This window comes from Pleurodeles waltl, chromosome 1_2, assembly GCF_031143425.1.
Source record: "Pleurodeles waltl isolate 20211129_DDA chromosome 1_2, aPleWal1.hap1.20221129, whole genome shotgun sequence".
NCBI classification, from domain to species: Eukaryota; Metazoa; Chordata; class Amphibia; order Caudata; family Salamandridae; genus Pleurodeles; species Pleurodeles waltl.
This window is the reverse complement of record NC_090437.1, coordinates 1,340,383,338-1,340,401,992: the sequence shown is the minus strand read 5'-3', so window position 1 is coordinate 1,340,401,992 and position 18,655 is coordinate 1,340,383,338. Positions and strand designations below refer to the sequence as shown.

The window sequence follows — 18,655 nt, the reverse complement described above, 5'->3', positions numbered from 1 at the left end:
TTCAGACATGTGTGTGTCTATATATATATATGGAAAATGTCACTTACCAGTGTACATCTGTTCGTGGCATGTAGTGCTGCAGATTCACATGCTATGCATATGTCTTCCGACATCTAGTGTTGGGCTCGAAGTGCTACAAGGTGTTTTTCTTCGAAGAAGTCTTTTCGGAGTCACTGGATTGAGTGACTCCTCTTCTCAGTTACAGTGCACATGGGCATCGACTCCATTGTTAAGATTGTTTCCCGCAAAGGGTGAATGAAGGAGTGATAGAGCATAAGAATATAAAGAGATGTCCATGCAAATGTAAATGTATATACATATGTACAAATGTTAGTAACTTATACAACTACAGGATTCCGGGGAGGAGTGAGGGTGCATGTAAATCTGCAGCACTACATGCCACGAACAGATGTACACTGGGTAAGTGACATTTTCCGTTCAATGGTATGTGTAGCTGGAGATACACATGCTATGCATAGACTACAAAGCTGTTTGTCCTCCCAAAATAGCGGTGGCTAGCCTGGAGGAGTTGAAGTTGTTTGAAATAGTGTTCTCAATACAGCCTGGCCTACAGTAGCCTGTTGCTGTGAGAAAACATCAACACAATAGTGTTTTGTAAATGTATGAGGAGTTGACCATGTGGCAGCTTTACATATATCAGCCATTGGTATGTTTCCTAAAAATGCCATTGACACACCTTTCTTTCTTGTAGAATGTTCTCTAGGAGTGATTACAAGTTTTCTCTTTGCTTTGATGTAGCATGTTTGGATACATCTAACAATCCATCTTGCTAAGCCTTGTTTAGATATAGGATTACCTTTATGTGGATGTTGAAAAGCAAGGAAAAGGTGTTTTGTTTTTCTAAAATCTTTAGTTCTGTCAATGTAGTACATAAGAGCTCTTTTGAGATCTAAGGTATGGAGAGCTCTTTCTGCCACAGAGTCTGGCTGTGGAAAGAAGACTGGCAATTCCACTGTTTGGTTGATGTGAAAAGGAGATACTACTTTTGGTAGAAATTTTGGATTTGTCCTAAGTACAACTTTATGTTTGTGTACTTGGAAGAAAGGTTCTTCAGGAGTGAACGCCTGTATTTCACTGACTCTTTGTAAAGAAGTGATAGCTACAAGGAAGGCAACTTTCCATGTTAAAAATTTAATTTGACAAGAGTGCATGGGTTCAAAAGGTGGGCCCCTAAGTCTGGTAAGTACAATATTTAAATTCCAGGACGGAACAGGTGGTGTTCTGGGTGGAATAATGTGTTTCAATCCTTTCCTGAAGGCTTTAATAACAGGAACTCTGAGTAGAGAAGTGTGTTGACTAGTTTGTAAATAAGCAGATATTGCAGTAAGTTGGATTTTGATGGATGAGAAAGCAAAATTTGATTTCTGCAAATGAAGTAAATAGCACAGAATATCTTGTATAGATGCTGTAAGTGGTTCAGTGTTTTTAGATTGACAGTAGTAGACAAATCTTTTCCACTTGTTTGCGTAACATAGTCTAGTAGTAGGTTTAGGTGCTTGTTTAATTACTTCCATACAGCCTGGTGGAAGTTTTAGATAACCAAATTCTATGACTTCTGAATTCTATGCTCCGGACTCGTTTGCTCCCTGCGTAGAGTGTTGCAGTAGCCAAGTCTGCTGATAGTCAGGGACTGAGTTACTGATTTCCTCTTTTTCTGGGAGCAACCTCATGATGTGGAAGCAAGTTGAGGTCACCACATTTATCTGGGCTGACATGTTGAGTTTGTCCTCAAGGATGATTTCTAAGTTCCTGGTGTGAGCGGTGTGGGCCAAGGACTGCTGGCCATCAGGTGAAGTCTCATGCCGAGGTCTTCTTTCTGATGTTCGAAGTGTTGTCTATGTTCAGCTTTAGGCAGTTAGAACTCACCCAGGTTGTCACAACGGACATGCATCTGACAAAGTTGTTTTTGGTTGCAGGGGTATTTTCCTACAAGGAGCGTATCAGTTGAGTGTCATCTGCATATGAAAGAATGTCGATGATGTGATCTGATGCATCTGCCAACGAGGGTAAGTAGAAGGTGAATATGGTCTGGCTGAGAAGTGTGGGACTCAGCATATGAGGTTCTTGGCTTCCAACTTGTATGGTTGCAGGCTGACTGAGTTTTTCCTGTAAGGAAGGAACAGATCCTGTTGATACCCACTTCTTGAAGTGTTCTGAAAAGGGTAGTGTAGAAAACTGTTGAATGCTGCAGAAAGATCAACAACAGACACTGAAATGATTTTACACTAGTGAAAATAGTTTAAGATGTCTTCCTGTAAGGCAATGCACAAGAGCACCATGAATCAACCAGGTGCTGAAAACCTAAGCCCCAGAACCATTGCTGGAGGGGACTAGAAACAAGTATCTGGGCAGTACACATCCTGCTGTCCTTGTAACTAGACTTCAGTCTTTCCAGTATGAGGCAGGATGTGCTGCAGGAAAACAAAGCAAGAGAGAGAGGGTTCTAGGCATGCACCGAGAGGAGAAGTGGCTGTACGGTCACATCAGCCTGTGTGGAGCATGGTCAGCACACCTTATGTGACACTTCATGAGAACATATGCTAAATTAGAGGGGCAGCCCTATAACCCTGTGAAACTTGGCAAATCTGCAATAAAGTGAAACACTGGTCCTTCCTTGGCAAATTTAGAAAAGCATCATTGGATTGGTTTCATCAGGAGTTAAATCAAATGTATTTATACATAAAAACATCTTTAAAAAATATATATGAACATATTGCATCAGAAACAGGAGCTAAAAAAACGATGCAGTGAGAGTGTGAACTATAGTGCACAAGTGCTATGTACAAAGCATAAATACATAACTAGGGGGTGATATGGATGTACATTTCATTGAAGCCACTCAGAGGTACAGTATGATGTACCACTTCATAATTAAAATCAGTCCTCTAGTATATTCGTCAATGTTTCGGCCTTATTACACTTGGCTCTAAGTCTGGTAGATAGGAATGGTAGAGGAGAGCTGGTTGTAAAGTATAATGTAAGATCCTCATCTACGGGGCTGGTAGGTAGGGATGGCAGTGGAGAGCTGACTGTAAAGTATAAAGGAAGAACCTTGGGTCTGGGGCTGGTAGGTAGAGGTGGCAGTGGAGAGCTGACTGTAAAGTATGAAGGAAGAACCTTGGGTCTGGGGCTGGTAGGTAGGGGTGGCAGAGGAGAGCTGACTGTAAAGTATAAAGGAAGAACCTTGGGTCTGGGGCTGGTAGGTAGAGATGGCAGTGGAGAGCTGGCTGTAAAGTATGAAGTGAGAGCCTCGGTTCTAGGTTTGGTAGGTTGGTGTGGACAGCAGAGAGGGCTGTAAAGTATGTAGAGCCTCATCTCTGGGGCTGGTAGGTAGGGATGGCAGACGAGAGATGGCTGTAAAGTATGAGTAAGAGCCTCGGTTCTAGGTGTGGACAGGAGAGCTGTCTGTAAAGCATTAAGTAAGAACCTTGACTCTGGGGCTGGTAGGTAGGGATGGCAGAGAAGAGCTGGCTGTAAAACATAATTAGGAGCCTCGGTTTCAGGGTGGGTAGATAGGAATGGAAAGGAGAGCTGGCTGTAAAGTATAAAGTAAAAGCACTGACTGGAGGAAATGGTGTAGAAGAGCTAAATAAAAGGAATGGTGTAGTAGCTGGGATATTGTACAAAATGACGCCGAGGACTTGGCTCTAAAGAAAAGAACAGCATTTTTGGAAGTGGTAGCTGAAGCCCTAAGGAATAGGAGAAGAGGGATGGACACTTCACATGGAAGGAATTAATATTGCACACACTGGGAGTTCTCCTGTGTTGACCTAAGCAGGTAGCTGGTACCAAAACAGAAAGTATATACAATGGAGCACCACAGAGGATGGAGAAGCGTTGCCTTACCTGATCTTCTATCACTGTTTCGTAATGATATAGTCCTGGACTGAGCTGCCATCGACAGAACTCTCCCCGCCAGCCACGGGTGATGGTGCCTCCCCCAAATCCACCCAGCGGGGCTCCTAGAAGAGGTAGAAACAAAAGAAAGGAGCTTAGCCAGGAAGAGTGACCCAAATGTTAAAAGACAAGGGGAAGGGACAGAGAACCTCTCTGTTATGGAAAGAACTTAATCGGCACCATGTTGTGCAGTCTTCAGAGGACACACTTCACAGACAGCAAGGAAAAGACAGTACAGGAGGTCAAATGTTAGTGAGTGAGGCTCTCTGACGCAGAGGTGGGTGCCCACATTGCCTTGGACTCTGCCACTGTGGATGCTTTGTTATCAACAGAGAAGCACCCTGCCTCCTAAGTGGTTAACAGATTTCACTGCCATGGTTTGTTAAATAAACATTCACTGACTGAACTTAAGCCAAAGCAACAACTGATCACTGAACCAGAGACCAGGTGGTTATAGGTTTGAATTTCACGTAAGTCTAGGTTACTGTATTGTTTGATTTACTGTACTGTGGGCCTACGCACTAACATTTTTGTACATGTGCTATGAACACTTGGCGTACTGTAGAATGAGTAGCAAACTTCTAATAATCTAGTGCAAAAGGCTAATCAATAGTCCTGACTGAAAGCAGTCGGCAGGATTAGTAAAAATGCTTCAAATTCATCTTGATTACTGATGCAAAATACTGAACGAGACGAAAGAACAATAGTCCCTAATAACAACAAAAAGCCATGGAAGTCAAACAGTCTTTTTTTATGGTTAAATAATCATTTAGATTGACAACTGTTCATCCAACAATAAATCACAATGGACAGTGCAAATGGGCAAAATGCTGTGGGTAAAACAATCCGATTTAAGGGCCAAGGCAAGGTCCAGTTGCGGGGGAGTCGTGTGAATAAAAACCCTCCTAGAGAGACAGGACATAACTGAACCGGCTGACAAGCAAGGGAGAAGCAGAGTGAAAAGAAATAAAGCTGCAGCTACCTGCAGTGCGGGAGGCACGCGGTTCTGGTGGACTGTCTCTCTAAGGAAAAAAACAACAACGTGTGAAAGAGGCATCTTGGCCATTGCACCACAGTTGAGTGGTTAACCCCTTCCGTGTGTCCGATGGCCGGGAGCCACCCGACGAAATGGTGGGAGTGTGCGTCAGATGGTTCCCGGTCATCCTGGCACCCACCCACGGGGGAAGCGCTGGAACTCCCCCTGTGGGCTGCCCTTTTGCAACCCCCCACCCACCAGGGATGGCAGTGGAAGCGCTTTCGCTGCCACCCCTGATCCCCACACCCCAGTATCTGATGATGCAAGTGAGCGCCATGCACTGAGGTCATCAAAAACTGCCAGGACCGCACTGGAGGCCATTTGCTTCCAGTGCATCAAGGAGAAAGGTGGGTTTCTTCCCGGGGAGGGTTTTCCTTTTTTTACAGCAAAGAGGCATCAGGGGAAAGGAAAGGGTTTTCCTTCCCTCGGATGTCTCTTTGAGCATTCCTTCTGCACGATCGCACATAGGGCTGCAATTGTGCTGCAGGAATGCCCACAAGACACAAGGGATTTTTATGTGTGTGTGATGACGTTGTTCGGAGCGGCCCCTTGGGCAAGGGTTGCTCCCCTAAGAGATGCACATATTTTGGCAGTTTTTGCTCCCCCTAGGGGGCAGATCAGCCTACTTTTTTAGGCCCATCTGCCCTGGGGGGGGGGGATGGGGGAGAGGGGGGGCCGAAACCAAAAGACACCAGGGATTTGAATAGGAACAACATTTGTGTGTTTGGCAAGCGGGCCCTTGGGCAAGGGTGGCTCCCATTTGTATGCTTCTGCCTCCCGTGAGGGAAGATCGATGTAATTGTTTTAAGGCCCGTCTGCCCCCAATGGGGACAGAGACCACTAGACATCAGGGATTTCAATAGGAGCATTTTCTTTGTGTTTAGGGAGCAGTCCCTTAGGCAATGGTCGCTCCCCTTTGGGAAGCAGGTATTTTGGTTGTTTCTACATCCCCCTTGGGGGCAGATTGGCCTCTTTTTTTAGACCCATGTGCCCACCAAGGGGGGCAGAAACCACTAGACACCAGGGATTTCAATAGGAGCAATATTGTTGTGCTTGGGGAGCGGTCCCTTGGTGGGTGGTCAGGGGGCAGATCGGCCATTTGTTAGGCCCATCTGACCCCAAGGGGTGCAGAAAACCACTAGACACAAGGCACAACTTCTGAATGTTTGGTGGCGGGGTGCGTGGACTAGCGCATAATTTGCACTTATGATTATAATGTTTTATTCTTCCTTTTTATTCTAGCCCAAAGCTTTTGATTCTTTTGCTGTGACTTTGCTTGAGGTTCTGGCAGATCTGCAGTTTGCGTAGTTGCATGTGTTTGGTAAGAAAAACGTTTTTATACTGTTTACTCCAAATGAGTATCGTTGCTGTGCATGGATGAGTTTTTAGTAAATGGTGTAATAATAGCAGCATATTTAGTTTATATTTTGTGGAGTGAAATTCTTCTTGGATTTGAGCATGATGTGTATTGTGTTGCCTTATGTGTAATTTTATTTTGTGTTTCCTTTTTAGTGGGATATCATTGGTGCTTGCTGTGTCTGGGCAGAGTAGGTGGTGGGGAGTCTAGCTATCTCTGGCAAGTGAGTGGCATTGTTTTTGAGTATACAGGTCTGTGCTATAAAGTCACAGTTTGTTTATTACTCATTTTACACAGTGTTGGTTGTTGTTGACTTATCTATCAAGTTACTTTTATTAGTAAGGATTATGGCTAGTCACAGGATTGCTGCTCAGCAGGTTGTTGGTATGCTTTTTTAATCTTCCTCAGACCATGATTATGAGACTGAGACTGCATCTGAGGCAGAGGAGGAAGTGCAAGATTCTGGCAGTGAGTTTTCTGTCCGAGAGGAATCGTGTGATGATGAAGCCAGTGCGGATGAAGGGCCTGTTTTAGAGGAGGACACAGATGTGCCGAAAGTGTAGCAAGAGGCATCTGGGCTGCAGCCTGGGGCTGAACGGCTTCCCACTGGAAGAGCTGAAGTCTGCGTTGCCTGCCTTTGCTGGTGTCGCAGGATGTAGAGTGAATACTGAAAACTCTTTGCCAATAACTTTCTTTCAGTTGCTTATGAACCATGAATGTTTGAGTGAAATTGTTAACCAGACTAACTTGTATGCTGAACAGTATTTGAGGGACAACACTGACAGCTCTAGAGCTAACCAGTGGACTCTCACAAATCTGGATGAGATGAAGACGTTTTTGGGTTTAACTTTTTTGATGGGCTTGATAAGGAAGCCATTGCTGTCTTCATATTAGTCTACGAGCCGATTGATGGCAACAGCCATATTTTCTTGCAATCATGAGTTGTGATCGGTATTCGCTTCTGCTTCGGATGCTGCATTTTCTTGTCCTTATAAACCTGGGTTGTGTGTGCCCACATGTTATAGAATGTACCACACGCAAAAGAGTTTTGGGGAGCACCCCTAGCGTTACCTGGTCTGAATTGTTTGATGCTTTTTGTTCAGATTCATGTTTGGCATTAGTGTGATATATCCAGTTAGCGCTGTTGTGCTTGTAGTTTTGTATTTACTTACAATTGGTTTGTGTTTTCTTTTTTGATAAAAAAAAATGTGATGTCGGTGAGAGGACTGGCACTTGGCTGGTGCTGTGCGTAGACTGGTGCTTGTCTGGCGGTGTGCATGGACTGGCCCCCTGGCTGGCGGTGTGTGTGGACCACACTTGGCTGGCAGAGTGTGTGTGAGTTGGCACTTGGCTAGCAGTGTGCATGGACTGGTGCTTGCCTGGCGGTGTGTGTGTGAGCTGGCGCTTGCCTGGCGTGGTGTGTGAGCTGGCGCTTGGCTGGTGGCGTATGTGTGAGCTGGCACCTGGGTGGTGGCGTATGTGTGAGCTAGTGCTTGGCTAGCGGTGTGTGAGAGCTGGTGATGTGTGAGTAGTGACTTGCTGCTAGTCACTAGACATACTGCTACCCAAATGCCAGTCCACACATTCCGTCAGCGGGTGTGATTACTGTGTCAGGCATGTGGAAGTGATGGGTCCTTAAACGGTGCTGCTGATGTGAGTGTTGCAATGTGTTAGGCCCGCCGCTGGCAGTGTGATGGTCTTGTGTGTGTCACATATGAAACGTGTGAATGGACTGTAAAGCGGTTGGTGCCTTGACGTGGCTTTATAGCTCATGAGCTGTGGGTTATTGGTTGACTTTGGCCTTTCAATTATTAACAGTGCATTTCATTTTTGTGAATTCGCTTGTTCATAACATTTTATATATTGAACCATCACTCACCCTCGTGCCAAATTCAACCAGTATGTGTGTGTGTGTGTACTAATAAAGAGAGTGAAAACGCTCACTCACCTTCCAAAATGACTATCAACAACCACAAAAAGGGAGCACGCTACCTAGTTTCTTACTTCTGTGATGTCCCAAACACTCATATTATGAAGATCGCTGTTTTTAATCATTGTCCAAGGTTACTACGATTAAAAACAAGCCATACTGGTGGGTAACCACAAGACAATTTTATTGCTCTTCTCCTCTCAGCTTGGTAATTCAACGTACGAAAAAACCCGCTCTGCTGTAATCAGACGTTGAAGCACACCCCAGACATGCTAGGTGCCTCAGGTGGGACCCTAATGACGAAACATATCACCAACTAGGCTGGTGGGCGAGGGGTCTTTTTAACAAAACCTAAGGGTGTTTTTTTTCACAATTTGAGTGTTTGGGACATCACAGAAGTGAGAGACTTGGTAGTGTGCTCGCTTCTTCTCTAGGGAAAATCTACCAACTCTAGGTATATATGAAAACTAGACACACTGGGGAGTACAGGGTGGTCTGCCTCCCGTAGATCCCAACAGGTTTTCTTACCCACAACGCCCTGCAAACCCCAAAATGTGACTGAAATCACACACTTTCTTTCCATTTCCTTGTCATAATCTTCCACAAACAGAAATAAACTACCTCACCTGCATGGATGCCCTTTTGGACCCGTTTTGGTTCCCTCTCAAACTCTACACTTTTTGTCCCTTTCTTGTTGCAGGAACTTGCCCACCCACACAAGTGAGGCATAACTTTCATCAAGAAACCGAGGGGAACGCTAAGTGGTAGGAAATGCGTGGCTCCCCTCAGATTCCAGAACTTTCCATCACAGAAATGTGGGGAATAAAAATGTTTTCTTTTTTTTTTTTACTTATGTTGAGGTTTGCAAGGGATTCTGGGTGACTGCACCTGGTAAGAGCCACACAAGTTACCCCCATCCTGAATTCCCCTATGTGTCTAGTTTTCAAAAAGTTACAGGTTTGCTCGGTTTCCCTAGATGCAGGTGAACTTGGGCCCCAAATCCACAGCTGGGCACATTGCACAAAACACGTCCGTTTTCAGTGGAAAAAAGAGATGTGTCCAAGTTGAGTTCCTGTTGCAGGCACTAGGCCTACCCACACAAGAAAAGTACCACTTTTATCTGGAGACTTTGGAGATCGCTAGGTGGAAGGAAGTTTCTGGCTCCCCTCAGATACCAGAACGTTCCATCACAGAAATGTGAGGAAAATGTGTTTTTTACACACATTTTGGTTTGCAAGGGATTCTGGATTCCCCTAGGTGTCTAGGTTTAAAAATTATACAGGTTTGCTAGGTTTCCCTAGGTGCCGACTGAGTTAAGAGCCAAAATCCACAGCCAGGCACATTGCAAAAAAGGGTTAGTTTTCAGTGGAAAAAATTTGATGTGTCCAAGTTGCATTTTGTATTGTTTCCTATTGGAGGCACTAGGACTACCAACAAAAGTGAGGTACCAGTTTTATCGGGAAACTGTGGAGAATCCTGGGAGGAAGGATGTTTGTGGCTCCCCTCAGATTCCATAACTCTGCCTCAGAGAAATGTGAGGAAAATGTGTTTTATTACACACAATTTGAGGTTTGCAAAGGAATCCGGGTGACAGAACCTGGTGAAAGCCCCACAGGTCACCCTATCATGGATTCCCCTAGGTGTCTAATTTTAAAAAAATGTACAGGTATTCACGGTTTCCCTGCTGAATTAGAGACCAAAATTCACAGCTAGGCACTTTTAAAAAAACACACCAGTTTTCAGTGGAAAAATGTGATCAGTCCACGTTGTGTTTTGGGTTATCCCCTGTTGCGGGCACTAGGCCTACCCAAAAAAATGAGGTACCATGTTTATCAGGAGACTTGGGGCAATGCTAGGTGGAAGGAAGTATTTGGCTCCCTTCAGATTCCAGAACTCTGTGTTACCGAAATGTCCAGAAAATTTTTTTTAAGTGAGATTTTGAGGTTTGCAAAGGATTGTGGGTGACAGAACCCAGTGAAAGCCCTACAAGTCACCCCCATCCTGGAATCCGCTGTGTCAGCTGAGCTAGAGCCCAAAGTCCATAGCTAGGCCCTTTGCAAAAAACACGTCAGTTTTCAATGGAAAAATGTTATGTGTCCACATTGTGTTTTGGGAGCGGGCGCTAGGCCTACCCACAAAATGAGGTACCATCTTTATTGGGAGACTTGGGGGAGCAAAGAACAGCAGAACGTGTGTTATTTCCAATTATCTTTCTCTGCATTTGTGCCTTCCTTATGTAAGACACTGTGTAAGAAAGAAGTCATTTTGAGAAATGCCCTGTAATTCACTTGCTGGTATAGGTACCTCCAAATTCAGAGATGTGCAAATAACCACCGCTTCTAAACTCCATATCGTGTGCCCATTTCGGAAATACATAGGTTTCCTTGATACCTATTTTTCACTCTCTATATTTTACCAAATGAGTTGCTGTATATCTGGTACACAATGACAAACCACTGCAAGGTGCAGCTCAGTTATTAGCTCTCAGTACCCTTGGTTTCTTGGTGAACCTATGAGCCGTATATATACATGCAACCAGAGCGTCCAGCAGACGTAACTGAATATTGCTTTTGCAAACCTGCCATAGTTAGAAAATGTTACAGATGAAAACATAGACATAAATGCCTGTTTTTTTTTTAACTCAATTACAATACATGTTTTTTAATTTTAACTGTTACTTTCCATAGGTAACCTTTGAAGGATCTACACAAACAACCCTTTGCTGAGTTTAGAATTTTGTGTACGTTTCAGAAATGTATGGCTTTCCGCATCCAGTATTGGTTTCACACCCATTTCTACTACTAACTGGAAGGAGGCTGAAAGCACAACAAATAGGAAAAATGGGGTTTGTCCAGGTAAAAAGCCAAAACTGTTTAAAAATGTGGTTTTCTGATTCAAGGCTGCCTGTTCCTGAAAGATGGGAAGATGGTGATTTTAGCACTGCAAACCCTTTGCTGATGCCATTTGCAGGGAAAAAAAGACACTTTCTACTGCAGCACTTTTTTCCATTTTTTCCCAAAAAATCCAAAATGTTGCTGTATTTTGGCTAATTCCGTGGTCCCTTCCAGGGGAATCCACAAACCCTGGGTACCTTTAGAATCCCCAGGATAATGAGAAAAAGGACACAAATTTGGCATAGATAGCTTATCTGGACAAAAAGTTAAAAGTCCAAACTACCCCAAATAGCACAAAAAAAAGGCTAAGCACAGGGATGGGAGTGGGGGGGAGTGTGGGGGAAGGGGAGTGGGGGGGGGTCTGGGGATGGGTAGTTCTAACAGTGAAGGGGTTAAATAGCGGCGGCCATGATAAACAGTAAACAAAGAAAGAGGTCAGCGCTCTGATACCACAAATCCAAAGCGGCAGCCATCTTAAAGTAGGAGGCCAGATTGGGAAAACAAAGTCCAAGCAGTCATTGTGGTTCAAAATAGGAACCAGGGATTAACAACAATAAAAAAAGTACAAGATGAAATTAAATCAACAGAGATTTAATAGATAGTCTGTTATTGATGTAGAGTCGGTAGAGGGGTAGCAGACAAAGCAGCATGATAAACAGCAACCAAAGAAAGAGGACTACGCAAGGACATGGAGTGGCACCATCTTAGCAAAGACAAGGTTGAAAAAACAAAGGTGAGGCAATAACTGTGGTTCAATGGAGGAAGCAGGGAAAAATCAAACATAGGGGTTATTTAAAAAACAGTGGTAGATGAATTTAGGCTAATGTGTATTTACTAGAGAATTATTGGTGTAGAGTCAGTTAAAGGGGAGCAGACACAACAACAGAGAGCAATAAAGAGTATAATACAAAAACAGAGAAAGTTACTAGAAAAAGTGCAATGTCCTATTCAAGTGCTTGAATAACTGAATAACACATGCATTGGAAAAGCCAATGTGTTTTTCGCCTATGCAAGCTCTGCTGGCTTTGTCAATGATTTTTTTTAGACATGTTGTAAGAGTGTTTAGTAAAAGTTGGTGAAAAAGTGATTAAATATGAGGAGTGTACATCTTTGCAAAGCACCTTGAGTGCTCACTTAGGTCCTATAAAGAATTTAGGGCCAGATGTAGGTAGGTTCCGATTTGCAACTTGCAAATTGCGAGTTAGAGCAACTAGCAATTTGCGAGTCGCAAATCGGAATGTAGGATGGTGTCCCTGACACTATCTGCGACTCGCAAGGAGGTAGCAAAGGCCCACCTCGTGATTATTCATGAGGTAGGTCGCGATTTGCGACCCCCTTGGGAATAGCGGCCCTCACAGGGATTGTGTCCTGCTGGAGACAGCAGACCACCATGTCTGTGACTGCTTTCAAATAAAGCAGTTTTTTTGTTGGTTTTTTTTGTAATGCAGCCCGTTTTCCTTAAAGGAAAAAGTGATGCATTACAAAACTAAAAAATGAAACTTTTTCGTTTCATTTTTGCAGAGCAGGCAGTGATCCATAGGACCACTGCCTGCTCTGGAAAAATGTTTTTAATGCCATTCACAAAGAGGAAGGGGACCCCTTCCCTTTTGCGAATGAGTTAGCACCCATTTGAAATGGGTGCAAACTGCGATTGTTTTGCCACCGCGTTCACGGTCACAAAACAATACAACATCGCGCTCCGACTCGCAATTAGGAAGGGAACACCCCTTCCTAATTGCGACTTGCAATCCTGTTTTGCTATTCGGTAACCAGGTTACCGAATCGCAAAATGGGGTTTGGGCATCGCAATGTGCTTTTTGCAGGTCGCAAACAGCAAAATTTGCTGTTTGCGACGTGCAGAAAGTTTCGTACATCTGGCCCTTAATTCCTTCGTTTGCACTTACTGAAACTCTGCGCTTTGTGTTTTATTCTCACTCTAATACCGTGCAATCAGCAAACGAAAGAAGTAATCAGCGGGGCATTAACCACATTCTCCCTAAGCACTTGTCTGCTGTTGCCCTTTGTAGTGCTGAAGAGGAACTGATGTCCGTAAACTGGTCCATTCAAGGATCAGCAGCATGCGATGTCCCAAAAGCAACTCTCCTTTACACTCCTTCACTTTGCGTTTTCAGGTTTCTCTTTTCAAGTCACTTTGTGAAGGCTCTAATTGATTGCTTCACGGGCGTGATGTAGCCCCCTGAAGTCCTTCTAAGCAAAAGACACTCGTAGCACAAAAAAACCATAAGCAACACGAGGTAGTTAATTTTGAATAAATTGCTCGTCACTAATAAGCAACTTCCTTTTATAATTAGGGCAAAGTCATTACTTATGATACCTTGCAATTACGATAGCTATTACTACATGAATGCTGAAGGAATCCGCTGGCATTCAATGCCAGAGAAAAGAATAGTTCAAGTGAGACAAATGTGACTAGGAGAGCAGGATAGGATCTGTTCCACCACGATTTCCCCTGGGAAGTCAGAGGGTCATGTGTACGGCTGCCACAAATCACCGCCACTTCCAGGAGCCGGTGAGGTACTGCTAGCTGGCCGACAGGGTTAGGCCGACAGTTGTCACGAAGTGTGGAATTGGACCAAGTCCCCCACAACTTGGTGTTGCTGCCTCCCTAATCCAGCAGTCTCACTGGTACAAAGAGAGCCAACACGTCAGGCTAACCTCAATAATGAAACAATGAATGCAGTGAGAGCTTGGTGTGATCTGGGTCTTGTGTTTAGGTGTTTACAGATGACCCCATACCGCTATCCTGAGGGATATTCGTCTACAGTGACTAAGGGCCTGATTTCGATCTTGGTGGACAGGGTTATTCTTCACAAACATGACTGATATCCCATTTGCCGTATTACGATTCCATTATATCCTATGGAAATCGTATTATGGAGGACGGAATAACCGTCATGTTTGTGAAGAGTAACCTGTCGCCAAGATCTAACTCAGGCCCTAAGTGATCACATCAAAAAGCTGATTCTCAACTAAGTTAATAAAGTCCATAGTGTCCCTCACCAACTGTTTGTGAGGGCAGTAAATCCTTCAATAAAGAAATCTGCATACCGACCAGTTAGTTCTAATGTAGATATACGACCAGAAACAACTGGTCTACCAAGGGAAAGTCTATTCTTCTGAATTTTGGGCATAATGTATTGCACCAAAGTATGTGGGTTTTTGCTGTTAAAAAAACAGAGAAAATAATTTTGGCTCACAAACCAGATTCCTCTCTTTCAAGTCTGACTCTTAGGATTTCCTCCTCGATTTCTTTGGTTTGGCCTTTAGAGAGTTTCCTATAGTGTTCAGTATTGGCTATTTGGTGGTGGATCTCTGAAGTATAGCTAGTTCTTTCTTGATTTACAATTCTGCTCCTTGTCCGCAGATCTAATTGCAATTTCGGAATCAGTTTTAAAAGTAGATGTTGTTTCTGCTGGTTGGCACCACCTTTAAGGACCAACTTCTCAAAGGAGAGAATTCCTGCTGGAATGGTATTAGACAGAGGTGAGAATCTTAAAGGGGGTATAACTCCAGTGGCACCGGTTTTTGAATTTGTGGGCTGGTCATAAAAAAATGCCCATACCTGGATATTTCAGAAGAATCTTAGTAATTCAGATTGGAGTTCCCAAAAATTGGGCTGTTCTCTAGGCACAAATGAAAAGCGTCTACTTAGAAGCAACACCTCTGTGGATCACATATTATGAGGATAAATTGAAGATTGGTACGACGTGTGGAAAATCTAGGCTCTTGTATGCCTACTGGCCCCTCTGTTATGGAATGGATGGGTATCCATCGTCTGAGCTACTGGATCGTCACCACTGGTGGAGCCTGTATCTGGTCTGATGCTCCCCTATTGTATTGTAAACCCATCTCTTTCCCCTTCCTCTTCCTTGCCTTGGTCCATGGGCTCTTCTCTCTCTAAAAAATATTTGTGTGTGGTATTACCGCTAGTACCTTCCAGTGGGTCAGTTCAGTCACCAGAAGTGGCAGAAAAGAACATAATTTTAATTTGTCTATTTGTCCTACAGCGTGGATGATTCTGGTACGTTTTAGACCTGACAGCCTCAGGGTGGTCATCCCCCAACCTTTTGCCTGCCTCCCTCCACTTTTCTGACACTGTTTTTGCTGGTATTAGGACTCTGCGCACTTTACCACTGCTAACCAGTGCTAAAGTGGATATGCTGTCTCCCTTAAACATGGTAACATTGGTTCACTCCCAACTGACATATCTGATTTACTTATCAGTCCCTAGTAAAGTGCACTACGTGTGCTCAGGGCCTGTAAATTAAATGCTGCTAGTAGGCCTGCAGCACTGGTTATGCCACCCACCTAGGTAGCCCCTTACCAATGTCCCAGATCTGCCGTTGCAAGGCCTGTATGTGCAGTTTCACTGCCACTTCGACTGGGCATTTAAAACTATGTGCCAAGCCTTAAACCCCTTTTTTCCACATGCACATCAGTCCTAAGGTAGGCCCTAGGTAACCCATAGAGCAGGGTACTATGTAGGTAAAAGGCAGGACATGTACAAACGTGCTTTATATGTCCTGGTAGTTAAAAACTCCTAAAAAACTTTTCCACTACTGTGAGGCCTGCTTCTTTCAAAGGCTAGCATTAGGACTGCCCTCAAAGTTTTTGAGTGGTAGATTCTGATCTGAAAGGGGTAACAGTCATATTTAGTATGATCAGAATGGTAATAGAAATCCCTGCTTATTGGTGTGGTTGAATTTTACATTACTATTTAAGAAATGCCACATTTAGAAAGTGAGCATTTCACTGCACTTAAAAACCATCTGTGCCTTACAGCATGTCTCCAACCAACGTCTGGGCTGAGCTGGTTGACAGCTCCCTTGTGCATTTCACTCAGACAACCACAAACATAGGACACACAGTCACACCTGCACTCATCTGCATATTGAATAGGTCTTCCTGGGTGGAAGGGTGGAGGGCCTGACACTTACATTTCAATGCCTAGTGGCCTGCCCTCACACAAAGAACTGACAAACCTCCTACTGGGACCCTGGCAGACAGGACTGAACTAAAAGGGGAACTTGTGCACTTCAAAACCGCTCTTTGAAGTCTCCCCCTCCTCAAATGCATTTTTGGGCATATAAACTGGGTCTCTGACCCCACAAACTCAGCTACTAGTGGACCTACCCCTGCTTCCTCTCAAGAGGAGCTGCGTGGCTGTCCAGAGGACTCATCTGGACTGCTTTGCTGAGAAGGACTCTGTCTTCCCCAAAAGTGCCCTCTAAGGGCTTGGATTGAGCTTGCCTCCTGTTTTCTGAATTCTCAGGGCTAAAAAGGACTTCATCTCTTCAGTAAACTCCATGTGCGTTGAAAATCGACGCATCGCCTGCCAGAATTGATGCGAAGCCTGCACTGCGACCGAAAAATTGGCGCACAGCTGACCGGAACAACGCAGCCCGACTTCCCGAGTGGGAATTCAACATAGCGCCTGCCTTGCGACGGAAAATTCAACGCATCGCCTACCGTATTGACGCAGCGCCTGTACCTTCTTCCAGCGTGTCTAGGATTTTCTCTGCCTCGTCCCTGGGCATTAAAATATCCCTGCATCGCAGTGAGGAACCATGACTGCGCACCGAAAAATGACACAAGCCCCTTGCAGAGTGGAATGAAATGACACATTGTCTGTGTCGCACTGGAAAATCTGACGCACACCTTATGTTTCCATGCATCTCCTCCTCTGCGGTCGTTATTTTTGATGCATACCAGGTACTGTGTGTAACAAAGACACAATTGTTTATTTGCAAGGATTAAGACTCTTTTAAACCTTTCAAAAGGTGATATTTCAACTTGTGCTTATTGAATCTTTGTTGTTTTGACCTTATTTTATTCCGATAAATATCATCTATTTTTCTAAACCTCTGTGGTGTATTTTTACGGTGTTTTCACTGTGTTACTGTATGATTTATTACACAAACACTTTACACATTGCCTTCTAAGTTAAGCCTGACTGCTCAGTGCCAAGCTACCACAGTGTGGGCACAAGATAATTTGGATTGTGTGACTTACCCTGACTAGGATTGTGGTCCCTAGTTAGACAAGGGTGTATACCTCTGCCAACTAGAGACTCCATTTCGAAAAGTACGTATCAGTGAAACTTCTGCTAGTATAGAAGTCCTCTGTGAGATATGGGTGAGCCTTCTCAATCTTATAGTTTTTAATATTTTTTCTGCCATTAACAGCATTGAACACAACAAGAAAGTCAATAAACTCTATTTGGTCTACTTTCTCAAGAGTGTCCTTGTGGTTAGTTATCAGCTCCGAACCTCTGATCTGTTTCTCTTAATCCTTGATTTTTTCTAATAAATGTTTGGAGTGCTCTAGAGCAGTGTCAATACCAAAGACCATCCAGTGTCTTGAACATGTGACTAATGTGACTAAAATTTGTTCTGTATTTCTTATCCTCTGTGAACATACCCGGAATACTTTTAACTTGGAGTCCTAGTGGAACCGTGTCTGCCTTTCGGTATTCTGTTAGCATTTTAACATCAGCTGCATGCAAATATATTTCTGCTCCCCCTTGATCAACTCTACACCAATAACCAATAATGGAGTCTCTATTATATCACTACTGGTTTAATTTAATTTAATCTTACACTGCTTTTTAAATATCCCCTTTATTCGATTTTCCCAAGTTCCTCCAATGAACCGCAATTACTGCCTCAACTTTGTCTTCCCAACATTGCCTTTGTAACTCTAAGCTGGCGCCACTCTGGGTCCATGGTATCAGAGCACAGTCTTCTTTCTTTGGTTACTGTTTATCATGCTGTTGTGTGTGCTCCCCCTTTCCCAGTTCTACACGAATAACTTAATATCTGTTAAATCCCTGCTGGTTTAATGTAATCTTCCACAGATACAACAATTTCTTCTATTTTCCCTGGTGTCTACAATGAACCCCAATTACTGCTTAAACCGTGTTTTCCCAACCTTGTCTTTGTAACTCTAAGATGCCTACCACTATGGGACCGTAGTACTCTATCTTTGTTTACTATTTACCAAGGCTGCCGCTATTTCTCCACTCAACTGTGGTGTAATGGTTGAGATGCCTCATTGACACAATGTTAAGGTCTCCTCCTGGGAGACTGACCACTGGAACAGCACGCCTCCCAGCACTACGAATCGCTGCAGCTTTATTTCGTTTCACTCTTCTTCTCTCTTGCTTGGCGGATGATTCAGATATGTTACCTTCCACCAAGGGGTCTTCTACTCACACCTGACCCCCGCAGGATGTGCCTTGGCTCTTAACTCAGATTGTTTTGCCCACAGCATTTTGCTGTTATTCATCCGGCCCTTTTTGGGTCAGCGCTTCAACCAAGCCAAACCACTCTACCGATTCAGGTATTTATTTGTTTATGCTCTTGAGATTCCCCTTTTTTGGAAGTAACTTGACACACCCATTACTTCTTCCCCTTTTCTTTCTTCATAGATCTCACACAACAATGTTTTGGTGTCCCCTGCATGTACGAACTGATTTTGTTATATGCTCTCAAGTACAT

At 43.9% G+C, this 18,655-nt stretch overlaps 1 protein-coding gene across 3 annotated transcripts in view; it reads right to left on the bottom strand.

Annotated features, from left to right (window-relative positions):
• The window catches only part of GBA2 (glucosylceramidase beta 2), a 167,649-nt gene that overhangs the window by 93,586 nt on the left and 55,408 nt on the right, over positions 1–18,655 (bottom strand). For all 3 annotated transcript variants that reach the window (XM_069205700.1, XM_069205699.1, XM_069205701.1), the window contains exon 3: positions 3,868–3,983. In XM_069205700.1, the coding sequence (XP_069061801.1) occupies positions 3,868–3,983 (116 nt within the window). The remainder of the gene's footprint in view (positions 1–3,867; positions 3,984–18,655) is intronic.